Raw genomic sequence first — 13,536 nt, forward strand, 5'->3', positions numbered from 1 at the left:
GAGACTTGAAATGGTTTATTATTTGAGAAAATATTTACTAACCTTATGTTTAGGAGACTGGGTGACTAATTTTGTAGCACAGCAGCTTTCGCTGTACAAACACTCTTTTCCGTGGGTTTGTGTGCACGGAGAAGTCAATATTTGTGTAAAATATTTAATGAAGGTGTGCAGTCTCAGGTCTCCAGGAATATTCTCACCTGCAGCGTTCGGGAGCCACATGTGGTGTGAGCCGTGGCAGAGACGATGTCATTTATATGCCGGTACCACCTTGTGTGAACACCCTCCCTGGGAACCCGCCGCTTTGTTAGCTCACTAAATAAGGCAGACAGACTGTTTTATTAGGTTCCATGGCTCCACTAATTTTAGAGCAGCTACTGCAGCAGGGATCCCGACTGGATGAGTAAACCGAGGCCCAAAGGGTTTTGCTCATCTGTCACATCTCCTCATGAATGGCAGAGCCATCGGCACGACTTCACCCGTCCACGACACAGTCTTCCTGGAGCAGAGATGTAGCAATGGCTTTTATCTTCCTAGAGGCGCAGAGTCTGTGGCTAAGTCACACTTCTGTTAACCGCCCCTTTGTGTTTTGAGGGATTACGCCTCATGCAAAAACCTTCTGGCTCCCAACAGGCGGCTGGTGCAGCTTGAGGAAGGAGGAGGAGGCAGCTCCAGCGCGGCACCAGAGCTAAGCAGAAGCATGACCCAGACAGACAAGAGTTTCCTGTGCTCCAAGTAAGCCATGTACTGTCTGGAGAAGTGTCTCTCTGCAGACAGCGTTTCGAGGGTGATTACATCTGTGTCATATTTCCCAAGGTTACACGGAGCTTGAACACGAACCTGTGCAGATCTGCACTAGAGGAAAGACCAGACCCACGAAGCTCAGCGCCTGAGCCGTCCAAGGCCGTCTGTGAGAACCTCCCAAAATCATCAGCATGAAAAAATAATAATACACCGTGTTCTCATTCACCTTTTGTGTGATTCCAGTTAGCCCAATCTATGCTCCAAAAATATGGGCTTTAGTTCCGAAAGCTGCAGGTTTTTTCGGAACACCTCTCCCAGGAGCTGGAAATTTGCTGTAATGTTGAAGACAACAAACCTGATGATAAACCTGTTAGAGCGGGTAACCTCGCTCAGTCTGAGGCTTGGTCTTCTTAAAATCATCTCCTTAAGCCTTGTGAGGGTTAGCATTATCCCGGCAGCCGGTGACAGATCCTGTTACCTGGATTTCCTAATTCTGACAGACGACACCAGGAGGAAAGTCCTGCACTAAGAACACAAGGTAAAAGGAAGTACCCAAATCATCTGCCTACGACCGCGTGTTCTGCAGTAACAGGAGAAAGCCCAGATGGCGTGAGGCAGCCGACGAGCACGGGTGTGCAGACTCCGGCAACAGCCATGCCGAGAGGGACCCTGCCCCTGCTTCTCACACCAAGAGCACGGCGCTGAAAGCGTCCAACTCGCTCCCCAGGGAGCAGGGATCATCGACCTTCTGCTGGCTTTATTCCTCCCCAAACATGCAATGTATGATGTCATCGACTCCTCCTGGACACAGAGGCCATTTCAAATCAGAGTCAGATTTCCATCCGTACACTGAGAAGTTCAGCTCCATGGAGGACGTTGCTCCCTCGTACTAAAGGCTTCAAGGGCATTGTTTGCCGGATGCTGAAGATACGGGCTATCAGCTTGCAGAACGTTGTGAACAGTTACCTCTCGGGAGTGGTCAAGAGTTTCCCCCAAATTTTCTTCTAATCTCACCTGGCTTCCAAACTAGAAACACCAATCTCCACGCTAAAAAAAAGACCCAACACATTTCACCCGTGAGGGTAAGAGAGAGACATCAAGCAAGTGGCGCCAGGTCCAGCCAAGCACAACACCCTGGAATACGCTGACTGATGTGTACAATAGTGGAAGAGTCCTAAGGGACCCCAAAATTATCACTGCTTCCTCTTTTCTATTTTTGACAAAAGCCTTGGCTGTACCTGGAAACACGCGATTGCTCCTCGAACAACAGCAAGGCTTTGAGTTATGCTGCACCCCAACCACACAGCCCAGAGCTCTCCCCCATTTGCATTGAGCACTCCGGAATAAGTCCTCTTCTGTGCACAGAATCCAATTAGATGAATTCCTGCACATGAATGAGCAGAGAAAATGCTGCTCGATGGTAGCAGGCCAGCCAGGTGAGTGTGTAATTACTCTGAACCCAAGGACTGTGGTAGCCTGCAGCCTTGCAGGAGTTCGGCTCCCGAACACGCGTGGGCACGGAGGCTACCGGGCTGTGTGCTCGCGGGACAACCAGCCAGAGCTCATCCAGCCCGAGCTTCAAGGCAGTATCACCTGCAAGCTCTGCAGTTCCTCAAGACTTGCAGTACCCTGCAGACGTGCAGGCCTTTCTGAAGGAAAAAAAAAAAAAAAAGGTTTATAAAAGGGTGCCAAACACGGCTACCTTTGAATGCCATGTTTGAACACCTCATGGACAGAGACAACGAAGCACGGCAGATACATCATCACTCACATGAGTATAAAAGTGAGTTACTGGGGCTCAGCAAATCATTTGCATTGAGTCATTTTTTCAAATACAGCCTGTCTTCCTCCATTCGGCACAGCTGAGCAACTGCCTGGGATGCTGCTGTGTGAAGAGGACGATCTTGGGCCATCTTCTCGAAGAGACACAGCACAGAACACCCCGAACCAGAACGACAAAGCCCTGGTACTCCTCTGGATCTAGCTTGCTGTGGGGATCAGACAGCTCCTATCAGTTTAGGTGGCTAAATGCGTCTTCCTAAATTTTGAGCCTCTTTCCAGCTTCACACAGCTTTGGCTCCCCACCGCACAGAACCCGGCCACCCTCTTCCCTCCACCTTCCCCTCCGACACCAGCAGGTTCACAGAGATCCTTGGCTGGGGCTGTTTGCACAGTTCTGTGCACTTGAAATCAAGGAGTTGTAAGAACCCTTCTTAATATGAGGATTTTTCTACGCTTCTTTTGTACCTCTGCCTTTGTACTCGTTTCAAGTCACGCAACAGGATGAAGCTCCCATCGGGGGAGGAACTGCGGCTACTGCGGCCTGACCTGCCGCGTACAACATGTGGTCCCAAAGCAGGAGAGGAACCATGGCACTGTGTCATTGGGATTGCATTACAGGAAGAAGAGGGGACAGAGCCTAATTGGGGGCTAAAGGCTTCTTAAGCTCACAGAATCACTGAATCGTAGGGTTGGCAGGGACCCCTGGAGATCATCTCCTCCAGCCCCCCGCCAGAGCAGGGTCACCCAGAGCAGGTGGCACAGGAACGTGCCCAGGCGGGTTTGGAATGTCTCCAGAGATGGAGACTCCACCACCTCCACCACCAGCTCACTTGGTAAATTTGTGCTGGAGAGTCCGGTTTTACCCCAACTTCAATTAACGCGACTCTTCTGGGATCTGACCCCAAATGTCAAAAATTCCCATTACTTCTGAAAGCTTCGGATGAAGCAAAAGTTACAGACTGGCATGAAAAATGGCTTATGAGCTGTCAAAGGAGGAAGAAAATAAATACAATCAGAAAAATGTAAGGAACTTTAAAATTATTTTCTTGGCCATCAGTCTTCGAAAAGGCATGAAAGCAGACTACAGTACAGTGGGGGATGCAGATGCACACGTAATCAACTCGGTAAAAGAGACGCATACTCAGATCCTACCCACATCATTTCATTTGCGCTGTCGATCTGGCAAAGGGAGCCTGAAGACCCCTCTGCAGCGCGAAGCAATCTCATACGGCTTCTAAGTGTTCGGCAGTGACTTTAGCGTGTACCTTTTACAGACTTTTCCAGCCTTAAGAAAAGCAGCACGTACGTGGCCAAGATGTGATCTGAGTAAATGGAGGAAGTTTTTGCAAAATTATCTCCCTGAGGAAGCATTATGGCAGATTATTTTAAGCAAATATGTAGTCCTTGGATGATAAGTAATCTACGTTGAAAAGGCATGAAACAGAGTATTTACCTCTCTTGGATCTGAAGCTTTTGAAGCTCCTCAGCCACTCCGTAAGGCAGCATCTCCTTGGGCAAATTGTAGCGTTGTGCCCATCTTGCCGCTGCGTTCAAATCACAGTAACTGATTATCAACTGGATCAGGTGCCCTTGAAGCCACCGATTCTCTCCAACTGTGCTCTGCAAGGAATCCAGGGGGAAGGAAGACTGTCAGCGCAATCCCCATCACGGGTGTTTCCACCCCCCCTCAGGAGACAGCATCCTCCAGGGGGTCCTGGGGAAGTGCAGAAAGGAGCGAGAATCCCCCCACTGCAGGAGCGATTTTGTGCAAACCCAGCAGTGCCGCACTTCTCTGCCGAGAGCCGAAGAGCGCACAGTTTAACTGTGGGCTCAGCAGGGTACTCGGGTGCCCTGGGCAGCACGGCTGTTTGCTCAGGGAACACCACTCTGCAGGTGCCGCACCGAGAAACAAGGGTAAAACAATGCCCCTGACAGCCTGGCTGACGACTAGCGTGGTATTTGCTCAGATACTGATTGTATCAAGTAAAATCCGAACTGGTGACTGAACAAACAGTAAAGGTCTTTGGGCTCGTTAGGCAGGTAATTACAGGAGGGGTAAGAGTTTGGATTGTTTTGGTCTCATTTTGTGCCTGTGCATAGCCCTGAAGCGATGTCCTGGGAGAGGCAAGAGGATGGCTCAGTCTCTCTCCGGGTAAGACGGCAGCACGGGGCCTCCTCCAGCTTTGGGAGTATTCGCGCGGGGAACCCGGAGTTACAGGGGTTACGGGTAGGACGCATCAGTGAAGCTTTCCTGAGCCACAGCATGTGGTGTTCAGAGCGAGGAGAAGGCTGGCTCACCCGCCTGCAGCCCGTCTGCACGCACTGCTGTGAACACGGGGGCACCAGGTCCCCGCAACACCAACAGCACGCGGTGCGGACAGACGTCCCCCGCAGCCAGCACGGACCAGCAGCACCGCAGACGGGGTGCAAGGTGCGCGCGGCGTCACCCTGCAGCGGAAATAGGTTATGCGAACTGTGCTCCGAAAGTCCTCCTTTATCCCCACCGATCCTAAGAGGAACCTGGAGCAGTCGCTCCAGCTGTGAAGACCTAGGGTTGGGTGCAAGAAATTCCTCCCTCGGTGCCTATTCAAGGCCTCTGTGGATGTGACAACGGGATCATTGCTTCCGCCACACGGACAAACACAACGATCCCGAGTGTCACCGCAGGAGCCTGCCTTACGCACCTGCAGGCAGGGAGGGCAGTTTGGGACGTTCCCTGTTCCCAGCAGTTTTCTGGCAGAAGGAACGCGCGCCGGTGCCTTGGCACCCTGCGGAGCCTTGCGGGCACACGCACAAACTCATGGCTAAATGTGGTTTAAGCCCAAACACCCAGCTGCGAGCCAGCGTGGCCGGGGCCCGGCAGGCTGCCCAGCCTGGCAGGAGGGAGCAGCTATTGGCAAACCGGGCCCAGAAGAGCCTCCACCGCGACAGCTGGGTTCACCGGAGCCCTTTTGTCTTGTTCACCCTCTTGGCTGCTGCCCTCTAAGGGGCTGTGGCACAGCAGCTGTAAGCGCAATACGGACGCAGTGACACCGACACTGTCACAACAGCTACACGGGGGTGGGAATGACCCGCTCCTCCTGCCGGCCAACGCGCCTGCGCTTGCAAACACCCCGGTGCCACTGCAGCCAGACCAGCAGCTCCCTCCTCTTGCCAGACGGATTTACTCATGGATCTGCCTTAGAAGTTAACCTTGTCAAGAAAACTTAATTGCTAAAACAAGTTGAAACTCTACGTGGTGGCTCAGGATCTGTAGCTCTACGGCTACGTTGCTGCTGGCCCTGCCAGCAAGCATTTTTCAGCGCAGCGAAATGCTCAGACGCACACTTAAAGTCAGTTCTCGCCCTCCATCTCTCCTTCGCTGCCCACCAGACTGCGGCTGCGGGGACAGAGTCTGCTCCAGGGACTGGCGGCACCTTGCTCTTTCTGGGCTGCGTGTACAAACACGGCCCCGGCGGGGTGGGAGGCTGGGCACGGGGGCCTCATTCCTCGCATTCCTGCAGTAACTAAAAGGTGAGAAGTTGCCTTCAAAGCAGACACCCTGCACAGAGATCAGGAAACAAACCTGTTGATGGCCCCAAGGTAAAAGGGAAGGAAAAAAAGAAAAACAAAAAAGAAAGAAAAAAAAAAAAAAAAGAATGACCCACCCCGTAGAGGTGCAGGAGGGGGTAGAGGCTTGGCAGAAAATCCAGAGAGATCTGGCATCCCAGGTAGCGCACAGGAGAAGCCAGTCTGCTCACGAAAACTGCTGCCTCAGCACAAAGTCTACACCCCTGCGACTTTGCCAAATGCCAAACCACATTTCTTCTCATGCGTATGTGGAAGAATATTTTTACTGCTGCTCCCAAGAGGCTGGTGGCACCGTGTCAGCGGGACGGGGGTCCAGCTGCTGAGCAGGGCTCTGTTCCGGGAGAGGGGCAGGAGCGGGAACCGCGGGAAGGGGCCGAGCAGGAAGGGAGAAGCTCTCACATTAAAGCTTCTTGCCCTCTACATTTCCTCCCGAATCTTTCCTCCCGGCGGTGCCAGTCCTGATAGTTTGGGCATCTCCCACATCTCCGCCTCCCGCAACCGAGCTCAGCCAAGCACCTAACGCGTGGGGGGGGGCTGAATAACTACTCCTGCGCGTCTGCCAAGCCACTTCTCAGAGTCCTTCCCGAAAAGAACATATTTTCTTATTAACATCACAGAGCAATTCCCTCTTCGAGCTTCCCCTGTGTCCTTCCTATTGTCTTTCTGCCTTTTTTCTAGAACACAAAGCCTTTGGGGTTGGATCTCTCTTCAGTTCACCCAAAGTAAATTCTCAATAAATCTCATTATGTCAGCTTTATTTCTGGAAATAATGAGGTGCAGATTTTTATTTTTTATTTTAATGATAACAGATTTATTCTTTCAACCACAAAAACAACTCTGGAAAGAAGGTTAATCTCTCCAGAGATATTACATCTTGCATTCTGAAACGGAAAATAGCTTTGTTTGTTTTTTTACTGAAAAAACCCAACATTGCTATAAAGGGGAAAGGCTTCCACCGCAACAGCTTTGCAAGAAGCAAGAATGTGGAAATTTTGGCCCCAGAAGATGTGGGCACAGATGCAGAGACAAATGTTCCACTAGGGATGACGTTTCATGTGTTTTGTTCTCAGTAAACGAACACTTTTCAAGAGGAAACTGGCACAGTTGTTCTGATCAACACCAGCGACACCTCCGAGCAGGAGAAGATTATGCAGACCATCAGGCTTCTTCACATCCCTCTCTGAATTCTAGACATATCATACGTTCTTTAATCCACAGGCGCACACGAAAACTCCTGACAGCACCAACAACCCATGATCAAAGCTTTCCAAAACGACTGCTGCAGATTTACCTACCCGTAAATCCTGTTCCTACCCAGCCCGGTGCCTTCCAGAGCTCACCAGCAGCAGCGCGGCGCGAGCTTAGGCTGTCCTGAGCTTAACCCAGAGCAGCAGCAGTTCCTCCATTACTATCAACAATCTGGGATCCAGAGAGCCAACATCTTGCCTGGAAGCCACCCTCGCCAACCCTCGATTACTTTTATCTGTGTGCGTTAAATTGCATTTCTGTCAGAAACAATTCTTCACTTTCCCTCAATATCTTTTACCGGAGAGCGAGGTTATTCGCACCAGTGACACTGGCTATTTGCAGAGTCAGATTTTAATTTAACTTTTGAATGTCTTGGCCAATTTCCCCTGTTCTCAAGTGCTTCCAAAAACAACAAAAAAAATCCTGTGAGTGTAGAGAAAATGTCAAGTAGAATATTTTAGAGCCAGCAACTTTAAAAGGGAAAAAAAACCCCACAACTGGGCTTTGAAAGGACAAACCCACTGCACGCAGCGGAGGACACCAGCGGCATTTCTAAATTCCCCGCGGAGCTGCAGGTCCTGCGCGGATCCCTTTGTCTGAAGATTCCCTGGGACATCCGACTGTGTTAGTTTTATTGTTAATCGATTTTTTATTTGTGCTGGAGATCTCTGCTTTGACGTTAGCACCATTTGTACCCTATGGAGAGATGCTGCAGCCGCGCCTCATCGAAGGCAAGTCCTTTTCGCATGAGATCGGAGCTGGGACCCCCAGCGCCAGCTCAGCCCCGGGTCACAGCCTGGTCCGTGAGAGAAGGGGGATCCTGACTTCGGGGTCTCCTACAGAGATGGCACTCGGATGAAAGATGCCAGCTCTCCCCACTCTCACTTCTGAAGAGGGTTTCTTGGCCGCTCACCCACGGCCACCGCACAAAGCCAGAAGCATGAGAAAGCCCTGCTTTCTCACCACTTGAGCTGCTCCCTCCTCACAGGCACTGGCTACTCAGATGCACTAATTTATGAACTGAAGAAGAACAAAATAGCCTCCATTCATATCCCAGAAGACTGACTTTCAGATAGCAATCAGTGCGTCATTGACAGAGCCACACTTCAGTGTTCTGGAGGCCATTACCACATCAATGGTGGGGAAGTGGTCTTTCTTCTCTCTTTCAACAACGCTCTGGCAATGTGGCTCCCTGGGGCATGTTCACACTACCTAGCTCCAGCTTTGTGAATCAGGAGACTCAGCTTCCCAGCCTCCCCACGCAGGGCAATTCAGAGGAGTCTAACTTACAGGATCATTCGAACAGATCCAGGCAAAGGCAACTCTCAAAGCCAACTGGCCTCTTGTACTGGCGTTCCTCACAAGGAGCTTATTGTTCCTGGGCAACCTGACCGAAGCTGCTGGCCTGTGATGAGTAGCTAGGACAACATTGTGTGACGAGATGCATCTGGCTCCATTTTTCTTTCTGCAGCTCTCACAATCTTGCCAACGCAATTTCTCCTTCAGAACTCCAGACACCAGTACCAAACGGCAACCAGAAGAAGGATGTTAAGGTCTGTTAAAACGGACCAACTGACTGCCCAGCCAGCTGCGGCTTAGCCGGCAGGTCGAGGGAAGGGATTACTCCCTCTGTGCTGCACTTGTGAGACCACCCCTGGACACGGCACCTGGTTTTGGCAGCCCGGTGTAAAAGAGATGCTGACAAACGGGAGGGAGTTCAGTAAAGAGCGACCGAGAGGGTTGGAGGACATGATGGAGAAGGAGAGGCTGAGGGAGCAGGGCTTGCGCAGCCTAGGGAAGGCTAAGTTGTGGGCAACAGGAGAATACAATTGCGCTTTTCAATTTTATCATGGAGGATCATAGAGAAGATGGAGTCAGATCCTTCCAGAAATTCCAACCAGGCCTAAAGGAAAAAAAGATGACAGTGGCTGAACACTGCAATGGGTCCAGAGGGGCTGTGGAACCGGGCAGGGCCCTGCAACACCTTCTCTAAGGCAAGTTGGCCTTGCTTTGAGCAGGAGGGCAGAGAAGAGACCTCCACAGGCTTCTTCAAACTGAAATGAGCCTCTGATTCTGCGATTAGCACTGCTGCGCATTCCCCAGCACCGAGACTCGTCTCCACACAGACAGGCGGCTTCTTGCAGCAACTGCTGCTTTCAAGTTCCAAGCACCTCCCGGGTGAAGAACACCCAAGATCTCATCTACCCAGAATACAGGACGGTCCTGATCACGCTCAACAGTACTACACAGAGATCCAAATACATTTCCTGCATTGGGATTCCTTCCAAATTGATGTCAGGCGGCCCCTGAGGGAAGTCATTCATCTTCACCAGATGAAGTCATCACGTCTCCAAAATCTGCTCATACTGCCGCAGATGAGAGAAGGTATATAGTAGAGGGAAAGAACAAACTCTGCTTCCAAAGCCAGATCTGAAGAGAAAGTATTTTCAAAAAATACTAAGCCAGACGTTGAGCCGTACTTTAAACACGGCGTTGGACATCCTTCGTACAACCTTCCCCCAACTCACAGAGCCACGTAACAGATAAACCGCCTGCTGGCAACGGCTCCGCTTCGCAGGGCACACGTCACTTCCCACTTCAGAGGTGAAAGGCTCTGCTCTCAACATTCTACCTCAGTGAGTCTGACACAAACATTACCAGATTTCACTTCGGTAGGTGACCAGACATGGATATCAACGGTTCTTCTCTGGAGAAGGCACAAACCCAGCCAGAAACTGAGGTATAACGGGGAGGGTGCAATACTCAATAACAAGAGTGCTCCTGCGTGCCCCAGCGAACCGTCAGCCACACAATCCCCGGATGCTTCAGGGAGGATTTAGTGAAGAGGGCACCACGATACACCTGTGAGCCGGTAAAGCTCAGCGCCGACACTCAGTCACGTTACCCGCCAGCACACAAATGCCGCTGCACTAATGCTGTCCTGAAAAGTCAGCTTTTACTCTCTGATGGGTCACTGCTGCTGTGCTTGCCCAACGGCATTAGCCAAGGGACCCGCGCCTGCGCTCCTCGCTGCGGTTCAGACACAGGTCCCGGGAGGGCAGGCAGCCTGACACTCCCAGGGGCAGCCTGAGGCCGCGGTGGTACCAGTGAGTCGCCCAGTGCCACTTGTCTTCGGAGCCATGGACCAGCACACGCTCTTGTTTAGCAGTGTAGGTGCAGCCTGACACTCTGGGGACTTTCCCAGTGGAAACTTTTTATTTTAACTCGCAACTCTTTTTCCTCAACTATATCCCACAGCTCCAGGGATGCCGATACACAAAATCAGGGTGCGTTCACCCGCAGTACTTGTTCTCCCCTCCATTTCTTGTTCAGGGAATGTCACCGACGTGTGTCTTTAATGAGCTACAGAGCCAGGCTAACCCTATTACAAGAACCTTTGTTTAGAGAGAGAAATAATTGCATGACATCCATAAAAAAACCCCCAGAAATACAATTCCTTAACAAGTAGATTTTTGCTTTTTGAGATATAATTTCTTTTTCCTTCAGTTCAGCCTGAAGTCTGTCCTGAGGGTCCCTGCTTCTCCCTGAAACACCTTTCTCACAATCACTCCAGAGGCGGCTTGTAAATTCTAACCTAACCCTGGCCCCAGAGCTGCCGAATATTATTCATCCCAGGGATCAGCAAAGGACCAAGGACTTGTTCTGAATACATAAGCCACACAGTTTTTGATACGCTTCCAGATTTCTCACACCTCTTGGTCCCACGATGGCAGGCTGGAGATATTTTCTGGGAGCATTCCAGCACTTGGCAAGACTGAAGATGAATGAGGATGGGGAAATTGGCCAAACTCTTTCAGAGCACCAAGTAATATGTTACTTATCACAGTAGACGCTTTGTCTAAGCCCAGTAACACAGTGCATTGAAGACAAACTGGCAACCCTTATCTTCCCAGTGTATTTTGAAGTAGCATTTATCTATCTGCCTTTTGTCATTATGTCAAACACACACACACGAACAAAGTCTCACTGTGGCAAATGGCAAATGCTGCTCTCCAGTTTAAGAAAGTGAGGGCTCCCATCATATACTGCGCGTTGGGTGACCCGCACTGCTGCCGAGGTTCACTGAGCCTGGTCCTCGTGTGACCCAACAGCGTTTCTCTGGCCTCTCAAGCCTAAGAAGGTTTAAACAATTGTCAAGCACTTTCATAAACTTTTTCAAAAGTCACCATTACATAACTCTATTTTGGTTTCCGTCTGGAAGCACGGAAGCCTGCACGAGGAAAATAGGACATTTTCCATTAAGCTACGAGGCTGCCCGAAGGATTACTATTAAACATGATTATTCCAAAATCCAACTTAGCAGAAGTGTCCGACATCCGCTCGTACTACCAGGTCTGTCTGCAGGAGCTCCACTCCAGCGACAAAGGCACAGCGAGGGACCGCAGCGACAGGCGCACGCTGCCAGAGAGCGACAGCGTTGCGGGGACAGGAGCAGAGAAGCGGAGCACCACTGCACCCCAGGGCTGCGCGAGCTGCGGATCCGTAGAGAACAGCCCGCAGGAATGAAACCGCTGCCGCTGTGTCTCCACTGCTGCTGTTAAATGAACTCCCGGGCTCACTCTTCAGCAGTTTGCCAGGATGTACGTGAGCTGAAGCCACCACGACGCCTTCCCGTTTCTTTTGGGGAGCCCTAATATTAACTCTAACAAGCCAAACTAGTATGCCAATTAACCCAACCAATCACTCAATCAAATGTTCCCATACCCAGGCACGTACATCATGAGAATTCATAAGCTCCATCTTCCTTTCCCAAAAAGTCGTGGAATTCCAGCACAATTACTCCCCAGCGGGGTGGGAGGATTTACCGCTCGGGTCCAGCCAGTGTCAGCTCCCCACGGCCGAAGCAGACTGTTCAGGAGGAAGGATCTTCAGACGGGGGAAGAGCCTCAGAAACCTCTTTCTTGTTCTCTCCCTACTCCATTCTCCCTTGTAAGGTCAAATCCCAAGTTATAAAGACGAGCAACAAAGCAGGAACGTCCTGTTACTTGGTCCTGGCTCTGGATTATTTTAACAGCTTTCTGTAAGGGTCCTCCTACACCAGGATGCGTCGTTACTCTGCCCACACTTGTTCCTGATGTACGGCACTTCCCCTCGGATCTGCACTTTTCTTGTGGAAACAGCTGCATGAAAGACTGGTCATCACGGGAGACCCAGGTTCTCACCTGTATCACTACCTTAATTAAAAGGCCTATAAGCTCTGAAGCGGAATTAACTTCCAATCATGGCCAAAGAACAGAAGCAGCAAGCTCATTTCTTTGCTCTCTTTTTAAGCCAGCCTGAGCTTCACTGACACCAGACTTCCTCGGTCTCTTCACTGCTGCCGCCGCTTCACTCCTGGGCAGGTTTGTGAGAGCTCCTGCCCTGCCTTGGAAAGCCCTTCTCCAGGCCACGCCGGACCTCCTCACCGATGCTCAGGGGGCTACTTCATCCATCTTCCTCATCGCTGGGCCTTCTGCTCACACCTTGGGCTCTCCGCTCTGCTCCTGGGTCTGTTCCAGCCCAGGCTCGCTTCAGAACAGTTAGGAACTCGCTTTTAGGTTCTCTTCTCTCTAAGAACACGCTAATGTGGCATTCCCAGCAGGGGACGTTTTTCTACTTACTAAAAGTCTTCAAAGTGAATAAGCAAAAATCTTGACGATGGAAACGCTCGCTCAGGAGTGCTAACTCTTCCCATTGTTAGTCTATGAAAAATGGATGCCCACAGGAAAAACAGGGGTTACCACTTATTTCTATTTTACCACGCACAAACCTCATCTGGCTCAACGCCAAAGCAGTAATAAGTATCGTTGCAGGATCTTTACCAAAAGCAAAGCTTGGCAGTAGATTTTTCTCCCCTTTAATCTCTTTTGGTACCTTTAAACTCCCCGTGCTTTTTGTTCTGAAGCAGAAATGCTCGAGAGGGTTGACTGAGTGAACTCTGAAATTCACACCCTGGCAAACTGGACTGATTTCCTAAATCCATAATTACAACGTTCCTCAGAGATATGCATTCTTTCAGAGCGAACAAGGGAAGATTGGTTTCCTGTTTCTTCCCATTTACATGACTTCTCCGTCAAGAGGAACTTTTTTTTTTGTTTCTAAACAATCCTCTGTTTATGCGGTTCTCTTCTTGGCAGGGAACTGGTGAACTAATCTCGCCTAAAAGTATAATACAGCCAAACTATCAGTTGCAAA

General features: G+C 50.5%; 1 protein-coding gene across 9 annotated transcripts in view; it reads right to left on the minus strand.

Annotated features, from left to right (window-relative positions):
• Positions 1-13,536, minus strand: part of EXD3 (exonuclease 3'-5' domain containing 3) — a 305,022-nt gene that overhangs the window by 154,434 nt on the left and 137,052 nt on the right. For all 9 annotated transcript variants that reach the window (XM_063352656.1, XM_063352657.1, XM_063352651.1 and 6 more), the window contains one exon: positions 3,977-4,143. In XM_063352656.1, the coding sequence (XP_063208726.1) occupies positions 3,977-4,143 (167 nt within the window). The remainder of the gene's footprint in view (positions 1-3,976; positions 4,144-13,536) is intronic.

This window comes from Chroicocephalus ridibundus, chromosome 15 (genome assembly GCF_963924245.1).
Source record: "Chroicocephalus ridibundus chromosome 15, bChrRid1.1, whole genome shotgun sequence".
Lineage (NCBI taxonomy): Eukaryota > Metazoa > Chordata > Aves > Charadriiformes > Laridae > Chroicocephalus > Chroicocephalus ridibundus.